The sequence below is a fragment of the Amaranthus tricolor genome, chromosome 14 (assembly GCF_026212465.1).
Source record: "Amaranthus tricolor cultivar Red isolate AtriRed21 chromosome 14, ASM2621246v1, whole genome shotgun sequence".
In the NCBI taxonomy this organism is placed as follows: Eukaryota; Viridiplantae; Streptophyta; class Magnoliopsida; order Caryophyllales; family Amaranthaceae; genus Amaranthus; species Amaranthus tricolor.
In genome coordinates, this window is record NC_080060.1 from 15288514 (window position 1) to 15311195 (window position 22682).

Sequence of the window (22682 nt, forward strand, 5' to 3'; positions counted from 1 at the left end):
AAATTCTTGCTCTTGTTCTAGCCTGTAAATGAATTGTTTAAGGAGTGTACATGAAAAGGAGAAATGTCTTTATGTCTATGATGATCATAAAATGCATTAATAGAGGAGTTACAAGGCTTCAATACACCTCATCCACTCCCTCGTTACAACCGAATCCCTTCTCCTTTATTAATTGTTAGGTACAATATAAACGTAACGATTAAACGTTATGCCACAAAAATATCACATGATGAACACGTTAGACGATTAAGGACTCAAATTATAATTTTATTCATCTAAAATAAATATTCTACCTCCGTTTCTTTTCAAACGTCTTATTTTCTTTTTTGAGTATTATTCATCAATCACTCTTAATTTTAATTTATTCTTATTTTGTAATTTATTCTTAATCCATGAATTAAAACAGTCAAATGGGATCTTATTTGATTCATCTCAACATAAGGAATATTAATATCTACTTTTTATAATTTTTAATCATAAACAAGTAAAAATATTAAAGATTGAATTAGTGCATTGGCAAACGTGCAAAAAGCAAATGGGACATTTGAAAAGAAACAGAGGGAGTATTAAATTTATATTTAGGCATCGTTTTTAACGGGGTGTTATAGTTAACATGAAGATACGAACAAGGTAAACAAGAGATCAATTTTTTTTCCACGATAGAAAATTTGGAATTTTTAATAAAAAATTATCACTGTCATGGTATCATTTATTTATTTATTTATTTATTTATTTAAATTATTAACGTCATATTACCTTATTACCCTTTGACCTTTCGTGTTGATTTTGACTTTCGGTCAACGGGCTTTTTTCTGAATTCCCCATTTTCCTTGAATGGCCCATGGGCCAGTTACCTCTAAAAAAACCCTAACTCCCCACTTTCCCACAATGTATGGCTCTCCTTGTTTCAAGATGAATAACTATCCATTCTTCTCATGACCAGTCCACCTCCCATTACTCCCACTACTCCCATGATAGTTCACTTCTACTCAGATACAACTTGCCTTCCTCACCATTATAAATAAGGGCTACCATCAAGGAGGGAGGATGATCTAAAAAAATAGCTTTCCTAGTATCCTTGCTTACATTACTTCCTTAGCCTACCCAAACAATAACACTAGCAATCTCAATCCCGACATTTCCTCTTGCATTCATTCTACAATCGTTCATTCATTAATTTCCGATTTACGTTCTAACTTGAGCGTCGGAGGGGTTTTCCGGGAGATCACCCCCCGGACAAGGCTAACGTGTTGTTTTGCAGGAATTCAAGTCGCTTCCTTCCACGAATCGCCGCTCCTGATAACGCTTCCACTTAAAGTATTTCAAGTGTTTTCCACTTCCTCGTTTCATTACTGAAACAGTTTGGCGCCGTCTGTGGGGAAAGAATAAAAAGTCATGGCTCCTAAGAGAAATCCAACACAAACAGCAACCGTGCATAGCACAGATACAGACACTTCCGCAGGTCACGCTAATAATCAAGTCGTGACTCGTCGTGATCTGGACATGCTAGCACGCAACCTCACTGCCGCCTTCTCCGAACAACTCCGCGCCGTCATAAATAATAACCCTGCTCAGCAACGAGTATTGGAAGACATGGTGGAGCAAATAAAGAATCTGCAGGAACGAATCAAACCCCATAACGAGATACCGAAATCCCATGAATCTCAGGATAGGAACTCGGGGATGTCACGTTCCAGCAGAAGAAATAAGAAAAGAAGGGAGAGATCAAGGACACATACAAGCCTCAACAGAAGCAAATCCCAAAACGGGGAATCCAAAACCGCCTTTCGAGATGCCCGTACTTACCTGCAAAACAAGAAGCAGAGGGCGTTCGAAAGTGTTCAATCATTAGTGGACAAAAGGAGGGAAGAAAGGAAGAAAGCACAACTCACGGGATCTAGCCATCCCACCAGCCCTGTCATAACGCCGCGGAATGAGACCGGCAAGAGTAGCCTCCCCGAAGATCTTATGCCAATAATCTCTCCGCTGGCTCCGAAGATACTGAATACTCCCAACCCCGGGAAAATAAAGATCCCAAATATGGCGGCCTTCGATGGAACATCCTGCCCCGAAGAACACTTGATGGCATACAAAAACTTGATGTTGCTGTACACCACCAACCCAGCATTGTGGTGCAAATTCTTTCCATCTACTCTCACAGAAGTAGCCTTGACGTGGTACACCTCTCTTCCAGGGAGAAGTATCCACACCTTTGCCCAATTAGAGAGCAAATTCTTGGGTCACTTTGTGGCATCCAAAAGGCAGGAGAAATCAAACTTCCATTTGCTTAGCATAACGCAACTGGAAGGGGAATCCATATCATCGTATCTGAGGAAATTCCACGAGGCAGTGTTGGAGGTAACGGATTTGGAAGAATCAGTCGCCTTAAACGCCCTAATCAACGGAATGAAGGCTCAAAGGCTCAAGTTCCAGTTGGTCGAGAGTCAAGTGAAGACATATGCGGAGGCCATGAAGCAGTGTCAAAGCTTCGTCACAGCTTCCGAGATATGTCAGGCACATGACCCCAAAAAACGAAGGTCAGAAAAAAAGGATCCAATATCCTTCAATCATTTCTCAAGGAGCAGAGAGGAACATTCATCAAGAAGGGATAGAAACTACTTGTCGCGTCGTCCAGAACCTCCGTCAGATATGGGGCCTCCACGATCCAGACACATATATGTCGCTGAAGGGGAGTCCAGAACACGAAATCTACTAGATGGAGGTAAGGATCCGCTGTTCAATCGGAACAGGAAGGACATATTCTTCGCCATCCGAGATCAGTTGCCAACTCCACCTCCTACTACCACCCCCTCTGATCGACACAACTACAATCTGTGGTGTGATTACCACAAAAAATACGGCCACACTTTGGCCCAATGTCGCGAACTCAAGCGTATCCTACATCAGCTAGCCGACGAGGGGGAGCTATCAAGGTTCATCAATCGAAAAGACTATGGCACGAGAGGCGACGCGGAGAGAAGGCCTTGGAACCAGAAAAGAAACGAGGCTAGGCGCGAAAGTTCCAACACACAAGGAACCATCAATATGATTTTCAGCGGCTACACCGAGGAATATCCTACAATCCGCGCCGCGAAAGACAGCGTCCATGCTCTGTTCAAAGGACCCCCAAAAACCACCTCAAGTGGGCCGATCATGAGATTTGATGCCACTACTTCCCAACCGTTGCAACAACCACACACTGATCCTTTAGTAGTTTCCATCAAGATTGGGCAAATGATAGTGAGGTGAGTATTGGTGGATATCGGAAGCACAGACGATCTTATAACGATGGAATGCCTAAGAAAAATGAAATTCGAAGAAAAGCACCTGCAACCCCTTGATAAACCTTTGATTGGGTTCGGAGGAAACCAAGTCATTCCAATGGGAACAATCATACTCCCTGTGCGAGTAGGGGGAAGAAGCGGAAGCAGAATAATGCCCGTGCGATTCACAGTGGTAGATCTGACGTTCCCCTACAACGCCATCATGGGACTCCCACTCATCAACAAGATCAAAGCGGCAATCTTCCTTCACCAACTCTTGTTACAGTTTGAGCAGGACAACGGACAAGTGGGCATCCTCAAGGGAGACCAGGTAATGGCCCGCCAATGCCTCATCAACACCATGAAACGAGGAACTTCCGTCATCCCTTCTAAAAGAGGAAGGAGAGAAAAGTCTCCTTCCGTCATGAGTATAGATGGACAATAGCCCTCATTCATCAGTCTCAATTTCAACTAAAAGCAGCGTTAGTCGAATTAGACAATAGCTCGCATTCATCAGTTACAATCGTTTGTCCGTCACAATTTCAATTTCAATATAGCAGAAGTTTCAACAATTCATTCATCATCCAACGTCAAATTCCAATGTTTCCAATTATTCGGTGTTATATTCTACTTTCTCGTAATTATCTAGTCTTCAAAATGTAGAGTTGTCGGACGTACTCGACATCCGTTTACACAGCCTTAAGTTATCAAGTATCAAACGCCCACTAAACTTCCTTATTGCAAATCTTGTTAAAATCATCGTTTTCTATAAACTCGACAGAAATCAGCGGCATTTGTGAATCGTTTTCTAGTATTGAATTCATTTGCTAACGGAAGCGTTCACCACACATCCGCGGAAGTATTCTATTTTCCACGAACTGCCCGACAAATGCAAAAAGTAGTTGAGGCTTCTGAATTGAATCTTTAAAACTTGTGGAAGATATCACGAAGGAGCCGCGGTGGCTATAGATTTTCGAGAATATTGGTCGTGTCTGCAGAGTCTATAAGTCGGACTCTATATATGACCAACTTTCTTGCAATTTTTCTAAGTTATGAAGATTCCGCAATGAATCCATGCAGGTATTATTTATTCCGCGGCAATGTTCTATATAGCTGAGTTCAATTGCCTTGGTGTTGCCCTACAATTCCTATAAGGCATTAAAAATTATTGTGAAAGATGTCTGTGTCATCGATAAGTCGTACCCCCAAAGAGAGGGTCAATATGCATAATTTTTCTAAGTATTTATTTAGCTGTATCCGTGGAGTCGATAAGTCGGATTCCGATTAGAATGAAAATATAGACAATTTTTCCAAGTACCTATACACTTGAATGTTTCCGGTGAGTCGATAAGTCGGACTCCCAAGGTGTGTGAAGATGTCAATATTTTCTAAGTTATTAGGCTTCCTCATGAAGCCGGAGAACCGATAAGTCAGACCCTAATTTAGACCCCAAAAGGTAAAAACGTTGGGAAAAATCTAAGTATAAGGATTCTTCATTCTACCATCTGACTTATAGATGTGGCGGCGCGTCACTCGTGATAGCCTCGGAATAAAAATGAAGCCGCGTCATCCTCCTCATTGTTACAAACCCCTACATGATCAGCTTCCAATTTTTTAAAGTTCCAATAAATCCGTACTCATTGTGGAAGGTGTCTGTATGGTCGATGAGTCGGACTCCCAAGTGCCCCCAATAATTTTGTGATATATTCTAAATATGGAAGGATTTTCGTATTGTCCGTATGGGTGAAGGCGCTACATTCATTCCGCGGCATAAAAAGTATTTGCTCATTCCGCGTCATAGAAAGGTAAAGGGCTTGTTAAGACGAGAAAAATTGCGAGTATTTTTATTGTTCCGCGATGTCGATAAGTCAGACACCGAAAGTGTGAAAATATTGATAATTTCTCAAAGTTATCAAATTTCCTATCAACGTCGTAGAGTCGATAAGTCGGACCCAAAATTACACTCCAAGGGGAATATAAAAAATTCTAAGTATGGAGATTACCCATTCTACCGTCCGACTTATAAATCTGGTGAATCCTTATTCCGCGTCATCCAAGATAGCCGCGGAATACAACAAGGCCGCGTCATCCTCCTTAGCGTCATATGAGCAACTTCCAATCTTTCGAACCATTCTTATCGATCCGCGATATAGATAAGTCGGACCCCCAGGTGCTCCCTACCATTTTTTGAAATATTCTAAGTATGGAAGGATTCTCATATTGAATGTATAGTTGAAGACGCGGACTATTAGTACGCCTCATGGTTAAAACGAAGGCGCGGAAATATTCTGAGAGGAAGTCCAAGCCGCGTCGTCAAATTCTCACGTGATTTATTACTCTAGCTGAGACAAACTTATTCCGCGACATATTATCCTCCTAAAATTCCACGGCACATAAAAGCAAGGAAGATATAACGATAAGGTTGCTATCTTGTCCGTAGGGTCAACAAGTCGGACCCCCCTTTTGTAAGCAAACTCTAAAAAATATTCTAAGTCATTAAATTTCCATGGTATATGGGTAGTGTAGCTGAAAGTATCAAAATAAAAAGCGTTCGCGTGAAATGCTCCATAGATGGTAAGGTGTCTCAGTTGGTCTGATGTGCTGCACATTATCCTAGAGGTCGCGAGATCAAACCCTCCTATTTGCATTTTTGCTGCTAGCTGAGGGTACTCTGCGGCATTATAAACATCCGCGGCTTTAGCTACTTTATTCATTTTCCCCTCGTATTTATTAAAAAAAAAAAAGAAAAAGAAAATATTGTGATCCGCGTAGTAGACAAGTCGGACCCCCTTTGGGGGCTATCTTGTTCCAAAATTTAAAAAATATTCTATGTGTTGCAATTCCCGCGGCATGGTGATAGTGGAAGCTGAGCTAGGAGTATTGATATTCGAAGCCATGCGATATGCCACACAAGGAGCTAGTTGTCTCAGTTGGTTTGAAGTGTTGCCTTATGTATTGGAGGTCGTGGCTTCGAAACTTCTTGCCAACATTTTTGCTACTGAATATCGATGGCTAAGGCAATCCCGCAACACGCTACAAGCCGCGTCTTCAGGTACAATATACTCCGAAATATCATGTAAACTTCTTCGTGTGGACCGCAAGGTCGACAAGTCGGACCCCATTGCGTGGGAACAATCTCGAAAATATTCTAAGTATTGAGAATAGTCACGGCATCCAAGTATTAAAAGCTGGACTGGAAGCACCAAATTATAAAACTTCCGCACAATATGTTACACAAGTGGATAGTTGTCTCAGTTGGTCCTGAGTACTGCATGTTATTCCAAAGGTTGCAGGATCAAACCCTTCCATCTACATTTTTGCTGCTGAATGGTACATATGACTGGGGCTACCCCGCGGTGTGCTAGGAGCCGCGGCTCGGTTTGTTTGGTTGTCTCTTGGATTCAAGGCGTCTTGCATGACTATTTTGAAATGGTCATAACTTTTTCGTTATAACTCGGAATTCGACGTGTGAACTGTCGATTCGAAGCTTACGAGCCAAATTTTCATAATCCGTCAGAAGGTTTGCCAGATTGTGGACGTATTACTCCTCATGGGCTTTCGAGTATTCTCTACAATCATGTTTCTTCATTAAACCAAGTCCGACGGACACGTATTTTTTCCGCATAAAGGAAGATGTTTCCGATCGTTGGGGCTATTTCCTCACATCATCCTTCATGCGTGGGGCTAAATGTCATGGTATCATTTATTTATTTATTTATTTATTTATTTAAATTATTAACGTCATATTACCTTATTACCCTTTGACCTTTCGTGTTGACTTTGACTTTCGGTCAACGGGCTTTTTTCTGAATTCCCCATTTTCCTTGAATGGCCCATGGGCCAGTTACCTCTAAAAAACCCTAACTCCCCACTTTCCCACAATGTATGGCTCTCCTTGTTTCAAGATGAATAACTATCTATTATTCCTATGACCAGTCCACCTCCCATTACTCCCACTACTCCCATGATAGTTCACTTCTTCTCAGATACAACTTGCCTTCCTCACCATTATAAATAGGGGCTACCATCAAGGAGGGAGGATGATCTAAAAAAATAGCTTTCCTAGTATCCTTGCTTACATTACTTCCTTAGCCTACCCAAACACTAACACTAGCAATCTCAATCCCGACATTTCCTCTTGCATTCATTCTACAATCGTTCATTCATTAATTTCCGATTTACGTTCTAACTTGAGCGTCGGAGGGGTTTTCCGGGAGATCACCCCCGGACAAGGCTAACGTGTTGTTTTGCAGGAATTCAAGTCGCTTCCTTCCACGAATCGCCGCTCCTGATAACGCTTCCACTTAAAGTATTTCAAGTGTTTTCCACTTCCTCGTTTCATTACCGAAACAATCACGAAGACATGTTGAACAACGAATAAAATTTACTTACTTTTTGATCAAATGTTATATTATTTGTTGTCACTAACAACAAACACAACCTAACCACATGCTCAAACACAAAAGCACTTTTTTTGATAATAGTTTCTAAGAAAGGTTTTTTTTTTTCATTTTTTAAAGTAAATGAAGTCTAAATAATTCAAAAGTTGAAGCAAGTAGCGCATTTTTCAGGCATTTCCTTCAGCTCGAATTACACCAAGCACCTTTCTTTCACTCAACCTACCTTGTAATAAAAAGTAGAAAATTTATCCAAAATAATCCAACTTTTTATTATTTTTCTATGATGATCCTATAATTTTTATTAACCATGAATAATCTCAATTTTAGGATCAGTTACCCAAAAATATTCTTGTCCAAATAATAATCGATTTTTGTAGGTTAATTGATATAAAATAATAAAATAAAAATTCAAATATATTAGAAATTAAAAGTTAAAATCAATAATTAACAAACTTACTTGGTTTCTCTTTTTTTAATGTTATTTATTTTTAAATTTTTTATATTTTAATTTGTTTTTCCATTTTTTAATGCAAAATAATTTTTTAATAGGTTAGAGATTATGTTGGTGCATTCTTAGCAAATACCCCTATACTTGGAATAATTTGTATTAAATAAAAAAATTGAAATTATAATTAAAAAAAAAAAGCAGCAAAAATTTGAATTATTCAACGTAATTTTCCCTACAAAAATTTCAACAGTTTACAATTCTTTGAAAGCCAATAACCCAAATCGCCTGAATTATGCTTTCATTATCATGCAACACATTAGAGATTGTGTTGCGAATTCCTTATGCGATTCTTCAAACCCCTATCTTTAGGGGCGGACCTAGAATTTTTGGAATGTGATTGCCTAATATTTTAAAATATGTATTTTAAAGTATGTTTAAATAAAAATTAAATTTTTTATTTCATTGATAGAACGAATGATGCATATATGAAACACAAAAATTAAGTAACAAGATTATCATTAATTAATAAGGATTCAACTAACAAATAAATACATATCCACACATCATAGGTGCTAAAACAGGGAAGAAATCTATAAATAACAATTAGTAAAATTAATAGGGAAAATTCCATCATAAAAATATAGTAAATTGAGTGGGAGATATGAAAATAAAAAATTATTGCAAACTCGGTGAAATAAATGTGTAATAATATATGTGTTTCGGTGATGAAACGAGGAAGTGGAAAACACTTGAAATACGGTAAGTGGAAGTGTGATCAAGAGCGGCGACTCGTGGAAGGATGCGACTTGAATTCCTGCAAAACAACACGTTAGCCTTGTCCGGGGGGTGATCTCCCGGAAAACCCCTCCGACGCTCAAGTTAGATAGTGGATATGAGAATATGGAGTAAGTGATTATAAACTGAATGCAAGAAGATGCTGTTGTGGATGTTATTGGAATTTTTGGTAGGCTAAAGAAGTAGAGAATAAGGGTACTTAAGAGGATTTTTTCGATTTCCCCCTCCTCTCTGATGGTTGTCCCTATTTATAATGGTGGGGAAGGGAGTTACTTCAGAAATGAGAGGTTGAAGATCATGGGAGTAGTCGGAGGTTACCAACCTTGGAAGAAGGATAGCCAAGGAATGAGGGAGAGTGGGAAGTTACTTTTCTGGAAGGTAGTTAGGGTATTGAGAGGTCACTAATCCATGGGCCATTCAAGGGAGATGGAAAATTCAGAAAAAGGCATGTTGACCGAAAGTCAAAGTCAACGCGAAAGGTCAAGGGGCAATAAGGTAATATGACGTAAATAAATTAAACAAATAAATAAATTAGATAAACAATACCATGACAATATGTATTGACGGTCCTTTTATACAAAAAAAAAAATCATATTTGAGTATCATATAGGTACCAAACATTTCCCTATCATTAAAATTTTTAAAATATGATCATAATTTAAATTAAAACAAAAATGTAGAAAAAAATATAATACATATCACTTGAAAAATAAATATTTATATATATATAAATAAACTATAATGTTGTCTCGTATATTTTTTTCTTAAGTATGATGTTGTATTCTTAGTACTTATAATACATATAACACAAAATATATATATATATATATATATATATATATATATATATATATATATATATATATATATATATATATATATATATATATATGTATATATATATATATATATGTATATATATATATATATATATATATATATATATATATATATATATATATATATATATATATATATATGTATATATATATATATATGTATATATATATATATATATATATATGTATATATATATATATATATACATACATATATATATATATGTATATATATATATATACATACATATATATATATATGTATATATATATATATATATACATACATATATATATATATATATATATATATATATATATATATATATATATATATATACATATATATATATATATATATACATATATATATATATATATATATATATATATATATATATATATATATATATATATATTATATATATATATGGTAGAAAAAAAATACTACTACTATGTTACAGTATAACTTTGTTTAGGAATCAGGCAAACTATATAATAAACGGTCTAAGTTAAATGACCATGTGTAACACTCGGTTAAAATATCCATTGAAAATAAACTATTTAATAAATGATTAGTCTCTTAAATATATTAAATAATTATTTGTTTATGCTCTGTTTTGTGCGCGTTTCGTCGGGTAATAAGTTTATCGCGTAACGATTTTACGTCTTACATTTAAACCATGCAATTAATTAATTAAATTAAAAAAGTTAGGCTAATGAATGCGTTGGCCAGTTTTGAAGAGGAGGTGGAGGAGTTCATGTGACTTTTCCCTAATTACATGATTAATGTGCATTAATAACGACATTTGAATTGATTAGGAGACTTAAGCTTGCATATATACCAAGTGAATTATAGAAGAAAAAATCAAAGAAATTCTCCATTTCCGTTGGTATTTTCGGCCAGATAGAGAGAAAAGAGAGAAAAAGAAAAAAAAAATTCTTGAGTTCCTTTTTGTGTGTTGAATTGCTCTAATTTAATCTTTTAATTCCTTAGAATGGTAAGTTTTTGATTCATTATTCTCTTACAAAATTTTAATTTCTTTAAAGAATTTTGTTTATACTTTTATTTTATTTATTTTTCATGATTTTAAATTCTTTAACAAAATTCAATTTGTTAGAAGTTAATTTTGTAGCCTTCAAATTTAGTGCTTTTGTGAATTATAGCCTCAATGTTTATTTTTTTGCAAATTATAGACTCGACAGTATCAAAGTGTACACCATTCAAGCCAAGTGACCATTAACCAACCCACATGACCTTTGAGGCTTTGATCAGCTTAAATGACCGTTGTCCATTACTAATCATCTTTCACTTTTATTGACCACCCCTAACCACCCTTGAATTTCCTAATTACCATTGTGTTTTAGCACTTTAACGTCATTTTTACCCATCACAATAATATTGTTTTCGAAAACGTCATTTTCGAAAATCTGTTCGAAACAAGTACTTATTCGCTTATTTTTCGGCACATAGAAGAATTATGAGTGTACCTTGATTTAATTTAGTCATATTAATTCATAATTCTTTAGCTTAATTTCAATTTGGTAGAAGAATTTTATTCATGTTTTTTTTAATTTATATTAATAGGAAGAAGATAATGGATGAGTGATGTGAATATGCTAGTTTGAATGAATGTTTATATTTTTGCTTCATGATTAAGTATGGTGATGGAATTATATATATATATATATATATATATATATATATATATATATATATATATATATATATATATATATATATATATATATATATATATATATATATATATATATATATATATATATATATATATATATATATATATATATATATATATATATATATATATATATATATATGTAGATATACGTTTTTTGTTTCATGAAATTTGTTATAAGTTTAGTTGATTTAACTATTTTGATTAAAGTGTAATGACGTGTATTGTTATGTTACGGTTCATGTGCGGTGATTAGAAACCGTCGAATTATGAAAGGAGATTAAAAGGACTTTATTATTTGAATAAAATAAAATAAAAAATAAATAAATCTGGACATAAAATTTTTTACCTAGAAAGTCGCACCTCAAACCTTTAGGGTTGTAGTGCATTTTGTTCGTCGTTTTACTTTCGGGTGAATTAAAAGTCATTTAAACGCCAAAATTAATTAAAAATTGTAAATGAGTGTTAAAAATTATGAAAATTGAGATCCAATGTAATTGATGTCTTTCGGACGCAGTGGTGAAGTTGGATTTTCTTTTTAAATCTTCTGAACTGTCCAAAAAGGCTTGTAAAGTTTCTAGTCGATTCTGAAAGTTAGAAAGTATTGAGTTTGATGATTTAATCATTTTATATTATGAAGTATAGTGATACCTAGATCGCATAGTTTGATTTTGATGTGAGAACATGCTCCAATACGTGATTTTTGAATGTGTGTTAGTGTTTAGGACCTCGGTTCATAAGAGGTTGAGATATCATACGTGAAGGTATTGTGTTGAACTGCCGTGATACTAAGGTATGTGCTTAGACCATACTTTTGTAATTGGTTATGTAAAGTAATGTTGTATTTATTTTAGGATGTGATATTGTATATCACTACAGTGATGCGTCAAAGAAGGATTTAGGATGTGTGCTGATGCAAGACAGCAAGGTGATTGCATATGCTACACGTCAATTGGCCAAAGAAAGAATTATTAGAGAGCCAAAACTCCCTTAAAAAGCTTAAATTTCCCACAAATAGTGAGATAAAGCCAGTGAACTTTGACAATTCTAAGTCTAAAACTGTAATTCTTTGATGGCGGCCACAAATGACATCATACTGTATTATTCCATTTCATCCTGACAAAGTAATGCTTGGATAGTTGGATATGCTTACTAAGGGCAAAACCCTTAATCCATTAAACTTAATAGCAAACTGCAAACAATAAACCAGTACTTCAATTAATAAATACATATACATATTGCTACTATGTGAAAAAAACTTTTAAGAAAATCTACCACTAAAGTTTTGACAAACTTCATAGCTAGTAACTATCGTATATAATTTCTCAATTCTTATTTTTCACCACCCTTTTCATTTTATCGACACCCCCTCCCCTAATGAAATTATAAATTTGCCCTGAAATTTAAAAAATTACGAAATTGCGACAGCACTAAAAACCTCTATAAAACACTTTAATTTCACTCAATAACTCTCCTATCACTTCCAAAAACTCTAAATCTTCACATAAAATTAATCAATGCTAAAGCTTTGGAATCGAAGTCGTTAACAAAAACTCGAGGTAATTTCTAAACAAATTCATTCAAAATTTTTTAAAAAATAAAAAATAAAATAATTGTTCATACCAGTCGCACAAAAAGTGCGACTGGACCTAGGTACAGTTGCACTTTTTGTGCGACTGGTATGAACAATATATATTTTTTTATTATTTTTTAAATTTCGAATGAATTTGTTTTGTTTAATTAATTTATTTTTTTAGTAATTGTTATTTAATAAATGTTGTAATACATTATATTAGGATAATTTTTTAGTACGTAGTATTTTTGAATTTAAATTCAAAATTAAAAAAAAAAAGAAGGAAAAAAAATTCAAACCAGTCGCACAAAAAGTGTACAGTCGCACTTTTTGTGCGACTGGTTTGAATTTTTTTTTCTTCTTATTTTTTTAATTTCGTATCAATTTCTTTTGTTTAATTAATTTAATTTGTAAGTTATTGTTATTTAATAAATGTTGTAATGTATTATATTTTGATAATGTTATTGTAAGTAGTGGTCTTTAATTTAAATTTGAGAAAAAGAAAAAAAAATTAAATTCCAGTCGCACAAAAAGTGCGACTGGATTTAAATTTTTTTTTTAATTTCGTATGAAAAAATTTTTAATTATTTTTTTCAATTTCTTTTCAATTTCGAATGAAATTTTTTTTTATTTTTATTTTTTTTATTTTTTTTATTTTCAAATGAATTTATTTTGTTTAATCAATTTATTAAATTTTAGTTGTTAAAATATTTATGAATATAATAATTGTTGATTTGTTTGTAATTGTGAATTATCTTGGTTGTTAATAATTTATATGATTGTAAGTGTTTATAATAAATTAACTTAAATGTTTATTTAATTAATGTTGTAAGTGTAATTAAAATAAATATAACTTAATTTAATTTTTTATGATTTTAATTTTTTATTAATAGTAATTAAAATATGAAAATTATAGTAAATGGCTGGAAATCAAGGAAAAGGAAAAGGGTTTTTAAGAGGGTTATTGAGCGGCAATAGCTCTAGGCCGACTTTACTGAGAGGGGGGTTACGGGATCTGCAAGGCGTGCAAGGCAAGAACAGGCGACCAGACATAGTCAGGCCCAACGTTCAACTACCCTAGACAATGTGCGTGGTCGCTTTGCGCACCAGAGTAGCCTGCATAGTCATACGATCGGCTCAGGTGACGATGATACTGATTACGACGATTCTGTTAGCCGGGAAGAGTCTGTCGGTCAGGATGAGTCTACCGGTCATCCTGTTGAGTGGACGCTCGTTAAAGGGCATGCCGGTCAGTTTAGGATTAGAGGTCATAGCGCGGCTGGCTCTTCTGATCACGCAGGAGTCAGCCAGGTTGAGGATGCGGCTCCATAGGGGAGGAGGCGCAACCAGTCCGCGGACATGGACTGGTTGATCACATCACCCCAGCCCGAGGACCCTGTTGACACCACTTTAATACCTAGCTACGGTGGTCACGTAGCAAAGCTTATATTTGAGGGATCGAAGCGCACCCCTCCGATTTTGGAATGTCGTCCTAGGAAGAGGACGTTGGATGCAATCATCAGACTTCAGGACATGTCTCATGAACTGTATGGGGTGTTACTTGGCACTCCTCTTGGTCGTCTACCCTATATAATGCACCAGCACATTTATAGTGCTCTCATTACGGTATTTGTGGAAAGGTGGCAGCCTGATACCAACACCTTCCACATGCCGTGGGGGGAGATGACCATAATGTTACACGACGTGCAACGCATCTTAGGAATTGGCATTGACGGTTCACTTCCCGTTGAACCGTCTAATCGTGACTGGCAGCTTGGCCTGGCCGGCCTGTTTGGGGAGCCATTGTCGGAGCTGCGTGGGAAGGGGCACTTCACCAGCGGCAGCATTAACGTTGGTGCACTATTTCAGCTATGCCACCGTTCTCAGTCTATGGAGACTCAGGCTACTGCGTACTACATGGCTATAGTGGGTTCCACGCTGCTCGTGGATAAGACTAGAGTCGGGATACGGCCTCACCCTGTTGTTGCTCGCTGCTGATCAGCATGACATTGCTTGAGGTGCATTGACGCTTGCTCACATGTAGACCTGGGAAAAATTGATCCGACCCGAAAAATGATCCGAAACCCGCCCGAAAAAATTGGGTTGAAACCCGGAAATTTTGACCCGAACCCAAAAAATGACCGAACCCGAAGAACCCGTAAAAAAACGGGTCGGTCGGGTCCGGGTCGGGTTTGACCCGATGGGTTGGTGATTGTTAAAAAAACCCACGTTGGTCAATTTCATCTTTACTTCTTGAGTTCTTGACTTCTTGAAAACCAAACAAACCCTACTCTACTAGCGTGTTGCCGCCATCGTTGCCAATTTGCCATCTCCTTCCATTCGTCGCGCCTCGTTCATCTTCCTCAAGTTCTCATCTCTTCCTCGCGCGTCGTTCCTCCTGCAGTCCTGCTGCTGCGCCATTTTTCTCACGCTCGATTTTGCTGCCGCCATTGTCAAATGTAAGTTACTTGCTGATTTGAATCTCCTTTATCTTCACTCCCTTTCCTTCACTGCTGGTCTGCTGCTATTACTCGCTGCTGCGCCATTGTTCTTGTTGATTCTTTGTTGTACCGCCATTTTTTGATTTTGAATTTGTGTTCAATCTCTGTTCAATTTATGTTCAATCTAGTTGATTCTCTGTTCAATCAGATTCGTGTTCTTGGAATTTAATGTTGGGTTGTTGGCGTGAAAGATTTTGGTGATTAAAGTTTGAAGTTTAAAGTTCTCTGTTTCCTGGGTTGTTTAATTTTGGTGATTCAATCTCTGTTCAATTACTTGCTGGGTTGTTCAATCTCTGTTCAATTTTGGTGATTATGGTGTCTGGTGAATCTATGTTCAATTAGATTAATAATGAATACATGATAAAGCAATTCATTTACTGCTAAATTCCAACAATTTGGTCCATTTTTCTTGTTCTTTCAGTTTCACATGCCCTCTTATCAATCAATATCCAAAACTATTTCATTTTCCAAACTCTTTCAAACCCAAAAATCAAAAATTTTGATTGAAGAACAAACTAATTCATTTATTGGAAGTGATTTTTTGGGTCATTCTGTGAGAAATTTCAGTGTTAGTAAAGTTTATGGTGGAAAGCAAAGAAATGGGCACTGCCCTTTAAAGGTTTTCTTTTTTTTTTTTTTGATGATTTTATTTCTGGGAAGGGTTAAATGATAAAGATTGATTCTTTTTTTTAAATGAATAATTTGTTTTTTTTTTGTATGGTGGAAAGCAGGTGAGTGGAAGGGCTTTTAACTTATTCTGTTCATTAGGGTCTTTTTGTCTTGCTTTTTGCTTTGCAAAATTGGATGCTGTTCTTGATTTTCAGTAGCTTTCAATATGCTGTTTGTTGATAATGTATGGGTTTTTTTGTATGTTGTTTGTTTGTTGATAAGCATGTCAAAACAAAAACGAAGACCTCCAAAATCTCCATTTTCAATGCCAAATCTTCCAATAATTCAAGGATATACTCAACTCTCACCATCTTCATCCTCAACTCCATCTTCAACTCCAATTATTTCACCGGGATTTTCAATCTCTTCTTCATGTAGTGCGAATTCATGTCCAAGTGTGGGTAAGTTATGAATAAATTTGTTTTTTTTTTATAAATTAGTTTAACTGAATGTTTATTTATAAATTAGTCTAATGTTTAATTTTGCTAAGTCGGTCATTGAGTAATCATCTTGATACAAACTTATTTCTTTGTCTTTATGAGTAGAAGAGCAAGCAGCTACAAACAACATAAATACGCCACTGTCCGAATCTAAAAAAAGAAAATGGACTCCTCCTGTTTGGAAGGATTATGATTGTTTTGATGGTCACATATTTGAGGACAATATTCCAAGAGCTCTTTGTAAATATTGCAAACAAGGTCCTATTCTTGCTCATTCTATTAATGGAACAACAAATTTTAAGCGTCATTGTGACATTCGAAAATTTAAAATAAATAAAATAATTTTGAGCTTTAAATTAATTATAAATTACCGTGAATCAAGTAGGTTAAGTGATAATAATAATAATAATAATAATAATAATAATAATAATGATATATATATATATATATATATATATATATATATATATATATATATATATATATATATATATATATATAAAGGGGGGGGGGGAATTAATACCCAAATCAGAAACTTTTTCCCCAATTTCCACTCATTTCACGTATCCCTTCACCGCCATTCCCTTCCCCTTTAGGGATGCAAACGGGGCGGGGCGAGGCGGGTATTGGCGTTACCATCCCCATCCCCATCTGGTAAATCAATCCTCATCCCCGCGGCGGGTATAATTTTTTTCCCCGTCCCCGCCCCGATGGGTTTGTACCTAATACCATCCCCATCCCCATCCCCATCTGGGTATCCATCCCCGTCTAATACCCATTTTACCCGCCCCACCACTCGTCAAATCCCCGCTTAATACCCATCTGTGTCACATATTTATTTTCAAATCCCCGTCTAATCATCACTTAATATCGCCTACCTCTACACAACTCGTAATGAATATAAACAAATTTTATTGAGAAAAAAGGATAAAAAATAGAAAAAACATGATTATAAACCTTACTCTAAAAATCATGATCTTAGACCTTATGAAGTAGTATTCATGACTGAATCACATTATGTTTTTATTAACACTCATTAACTCAACTAAATGAATCGCTAATAATATCAGAATAATGAAATATTATTGACGAAACCAGAGATCCGATCAAATTACAAAACAAACATTTTACCAAAAAACCTTGTGAGCAAATGAAGCATCATGAAAATATGAAATTAATAACAATATAATCACCCACAATACATAAATTTATATCCAAACTTAATTATAGGTGTAAAATAATTCAAGGTTTTTAGAAATTTGAAAAATAATTTAGGGTATTCCAATTCTCAAAATTTGTACATTTTGTGAGGCGGGGCGGGGCGGGGCGGGGATGGGGCGGGTATTACCTAAAACCCATCCCCATCCCCATCCCCGCGGTGGGTATGAATTTTATACCCGTACCCGCCCCATGACCCATCAAACCGGGACCCATCCCCGCCCCGATGGGGCGGGGATGGGACGGGTCTCCTATTAGACCCGCCCCGCCTGCATCCCTATTCCCCTTCTTCTTCCTTCTCATTCCTTCCTTCTTCTTCTTCTTCGAGCGACAGCAGCACCGGCACCATCTTCACCATCTTCTTCCTCCTTCTTCTTGCAATTGTTGGTGTAAACAAACTAAGGTATTAAATCTCTTAATTTCTATGTGTAATTTCATTTTACTCATCTTTTATAATCGATTTTCTTCCCATATGTTTGAACCCTAACTATTTCTAATCGAAATTACATGTAAAAATCAATATATTTGTAGAATTTATTCCATTAAAGAAGAAAGATCTGAAAATCCTTTTGTGTTCTTTGTTCATCCATTTCGAAGGCTTTAGTTGGGTTCTTGTTAGTGATGATTAGTATTGATTTTTGGGTTATTAGTGTTGATTAGTATTGGTTTTTGGATTATTTGATTTCTAGTATAAAGTTTGGTATTCATTGAAATTTCAGTCCTGAATTTGAACGTTCTGTTTTGGCCACTTTCGAAGTAGTTCTAACTGTTTTTGGGTTCTCGTTCCTTCATAAGAATTGTAGAGCTCCGAGTCACGGTCGCGTGGGCACTTGAATCGCCGCAAAATGAGTCCGTATGAGGAAGTTATGCCCAAAATACTAGCAGGGTGTCTTGTAAATTCGAAAATGATATTTTTGATTTACTTGTTCATAATTAAAGTTGGAATTCAAATTGAGTACTCTTTTTATCATGTGTTTAGGGTTAGTAGTTATCCTTCAATTGGGTTTTATTAATATGAGGTTGATTTCATTGACATACTTTCATTAGCGTGCTCCCTCGTCATGAATTAAGCTTTAACTTTATTGAATTTTGAGTTTATATAAATTAATTGAATGAGTTATGTTGATTGGGAATATTAGCTGGATATGAGATATTGGATAATTATTGTTAGGAATTAGGAATTTATGGAAAATAATGATGATGATGATGATGTCTTGATTTTGGTTGGGTTAATGAACTTCTCACGTAAATGTTAGTTGTTCATGGAGGTTTTGATAATGATGATGACAAGTAATTGAGTAAAGTGATACTCTTAGGTGATATATTAGATGTTTGTTGATTTGAGAACTTGTTATGGGTATTATGTTGATTGATAGATTTGGGTGAAGTTGAGATTAATCATTTTGGGTTGTGGATACTCGTTAAGGGCTAATTGTTAGATGATTTAACATTTTAGATGGATTATTAAATTCTTTATGAGCAATAGCGATTGTGGGCTAGAATGGTTACTTCCAGTTTAATATGATGTAAATGGTGAATTAAAGATCAAGTTTTACTATTATATGATGCTTAGAAATGCTAAAACCAAGAGTTATGGGTAGGTATCGAATAATTTGATATTCTTGAAAGTATTATGTGATTCTTTGAGGATTTCTAACATTGAGTTTGAATGTATATATTGGTGTTTAATTGGAAATATTAGAATAGCTGGTGGAACTATGTGTTCTTAGGATGAGTAGTAATGAATTATATGAATCTAGTTGTAGTATCGTATGCGTTGTTGTGATGCTATGTTGTTATGCTTCAGGAGGCGACATTATCGAAGAGCCCTTCTAATAATCGCGGTGTAGCAGACTTAGTCTCTTGAAGTGTTCATTTGGTGAGTAGTAACAGTCCCTTAAAAAGGGGTCTGGTCAGGCTACCATTTGTAAAATGTTTATTTAAAGTTTGTGAAATTTATATGAATGTGATAAATGTTTATGAATGATTATGCTGAGATTGATATGATCAATGGATCGGGCTTGCGAGCTGGTCATTGACGGAGTTGAGGAACATGGTTTCCTACTCCCGGTTTTTGAAGCGAATTGTCATTGAGATATTGACTAGCTTCACCCGAGAGCGACATAGCCTTAAAGCTATGGAGCACCTCTCAAACTAGACTCCCTGTGCGCACATAGATCTAGGAAACTGATGTTGCTTTTAAACCACTGTTTTGTACTGCTGTGTTTAATTGTTTTGGATTGTTGCTTCTCACTCAGTTTAATCTGATTCCTTGTTGTTTCAATCTTTTAGCTGATTACAGATCGGATCCGGTCGGGAATAATCAGGTTAGCGATGTTGATGAGAGTGCTAAGGATGTTCTTTTGAGCTGAGGCCGTGGAAACTTCTAGTTTGTATTAGGAATTTGTTTAATGTATATTAGTTCTGATTAGTTTTGATTATGTTAATTAAAATGGACTCGTAGTGAGTTGTATGGTTACTTTATGTTTAGATTAGATATTTGATTTGAGATTTAGCTGTGTTGGTTTCGTTATAGAGCTGGTGATTCCTTTGCCCATGTTTTGGGATATGATTTAAGTTTCTTGGGAAATAATCCCTGTGACAACCCTGTTTACCCAGTCAACGGTAAGTCGGGTTGTTATAGTCATAGTGAGTCTTGCTTTGCACGAGCTACTTTTGAAATTAACAAACAAAAAAAGGGTAAGAAAGACAAGGGTGATCTAAAACATTTTGAGCCTTTCATGTATAAGCAATTAGTGGCTAGGGCAATTATAAGACATGGTTATTCCTTTACATTTGCTGAAGATGCTGGAAATCGAGCTATACATAGCTTCTTAAATGAAGATTGTAAATTTATTTTTCGAAAAACCGCTAAGAAGTATTGCTTAGAAGTCCATCAAAATGAAAAACTTAAGTTGAAGAAAAGAATGAGCATTGGGGTGTCTTCAAAATTTTGCTTAACTACTGATATGTGGCATTCGATTGTGGATGAGGGTTATCTTTCATTAACTGCACATTATATTGATGATGATTGGAAGTTACACAATAAGATTATTGCCTTTTGTCATGTCCCCCCTCCTCATAATGCCAACATGATACATGAGAGGTTAATTGCACTTATAAAAGAATGGAAGCTTCAACAAAAGGTGTTCTCTATCACATTAGACAATGCTAAGTACAATGATAATATGCAAAAATTGCTTGCTAATAGTCTAAGTGTGTATAATACATTGCTTGCTTATGGTGATTATTTTCATGTTCGTTGTGGTGCTCATATTTTGAACTTAATTGTTCAAGATGGTTTGAAGGTCATTGGAGATGAAATAAAAACAATAAAGACCTTGGTTAAGTATATAAATGATTCTGAAGTACGAAAAGCAAAGTTGAGGGAGTGTACAATTGGTATTGGTGTTAGTACTTCTAAAAGGTTGTGGTTGGATTGTCCTAAAAGATGGAATTCTACCTATAGGATGCTTGAAAGGGCATTGATTTATTGTCCTTGTTATGAAAACCTGAAAAGAATTGACAAAGACCTTCCTAATATTCCTACACATGATGATTGATCAAAGGTTAAAAAAATTGTTGCACTTTTAAAACCTTTTGATGATATAACAAAACAGTTTTCGGGGAGAAATTATCCAACTGCCAACTTGTACTTTAAAAGTGTGTGGAAAATCGAATGTTTGTTGATACAGTATGCTGATAGTGAAGATGAGTTTTTAAAAGATATGGCAAAGACTATGAAAAATAAATTTGATAAATATTGGGAAAATTATAGTGTTGTTCTTTCTTTTGCTGCCATGATGGATCCTCGTTATAAATTTCAATTGATCAAATATTGTTTTGAACACTTGGATCCTCAAAATGGGTCCTGGAAAGCCAACCAAGTCAAAGACAAACTCTATGATTTATTTGCAGAGTATGTAAGGAATGATACTCCCTATGACCATGAAGCTAGTAGTAATGTCCTGGATGATGATCTTCCTGTAAGTATTTTTTTTTTTGAAGTTTTTTATAATTGTATTGTTATTATTTTAACCTTCTAATTACTAGTACTTTAATAGGGATTTTCATCTTTTGCTGGAGGGACTAGTGGAAATTTGTCACAATTAGATATTTATCTTGAGGAGTCTAGGCTTGATCATCATCTTGAACTAGATGTATTGCAATGGTGGAAAACAAATGAAACTCGACATGCACAGGTTGCGCGTATGGCAAGGGATTTATTAGCCATTCCAATTACTACTGTTGCATCCGAGTCAGCTTTTAGCTTAGGAGGTAGAGTGCTTACTAAGTATAGAGCTTCTCTTCAACCGGATACTGCTGAGACTTTAATTACTAGTCGTAGTTGGCTATTTGGTTATAAAGTAAAATAAGGTAAATTTATCAATTATTTGAGTTTTGAATGCAAATAATATGATCTTCAATTCGTTAAACTAAAACTATAGTTTATTTTGTGAATTTGTTTTATGTTGATAGATCCACTTGAAAATGGATTAGAGGTTGATCTTCCACCAATGTAATGAAGAAGCTAACAAAGATTTAGAAGATGAAGATGAAGATGAAGATGAAGAAGATGAAGATGAAAAAGAAGATGAAGGCGAAGAAGAAAATCAAAATGAAGATGAAGTGTTTGAACAATTTGCTATTTAACATGTTCTTATTTATACTTTTAAATTTTAATATTTAAATTGTTGTATGTTTGAATTGATTCATTTGGATATTTTTTTGTAGTATGATGCATTTTAGACATTTTAATGATTTTTTTTTTTATGTTGAATTAGTCGATTGGATATTCTAATGTTTTATGGTACCCGTTGGATCAATCCGAACCTA

General features: G+C 35.2%; 2 protein-coding genes across 2 annotated transcripts; both read left to right on the plus strand.

Moving 5' to 3' along the window:
* Window positions 1-2040: 2040 nt before the first annotated feature.
* Window positions 2041-3249, plus strand: LOC130799340 (uncharacterized). The gene is made up of 2 exons (XM_057662442.1): window positions 2041-2358; window positions 2515-3249. The coding sequence occupies exons 1-2, from the start codon at window positions 2041-2043 to the stop codon at window positions 3247-3249; spliced, it is 1053 nt and encodes a 350-aa protein (XP_057518425.1).
* A 14877-nt stretch (window positions 3250-18126) lies between these two features.
* Window positions 18127-22222, plus strand: LOC130799341 (zinc finger BED domain-containing protein DAYSLEEPER-like). The gene is made up of 4 exons (XM_057662443.1): window positions 18127-18249; window positions 19654-19725; window positions 20139-21832; window positions 21911-22222. The coding sequence occupies exons 3-4, from the start codon at window positions 21575-21577 to the stop codon at window positions 22220-22222; spliced, it is 570 nt and encodes a 189-aa protein (XP_057518426.1). The 5' UTR covers window positions 18127-18249; window positions 19654-19725; window positions 20139-21574.
* Window positions 22223-22682: the final 460 nt, after the last annotated feature.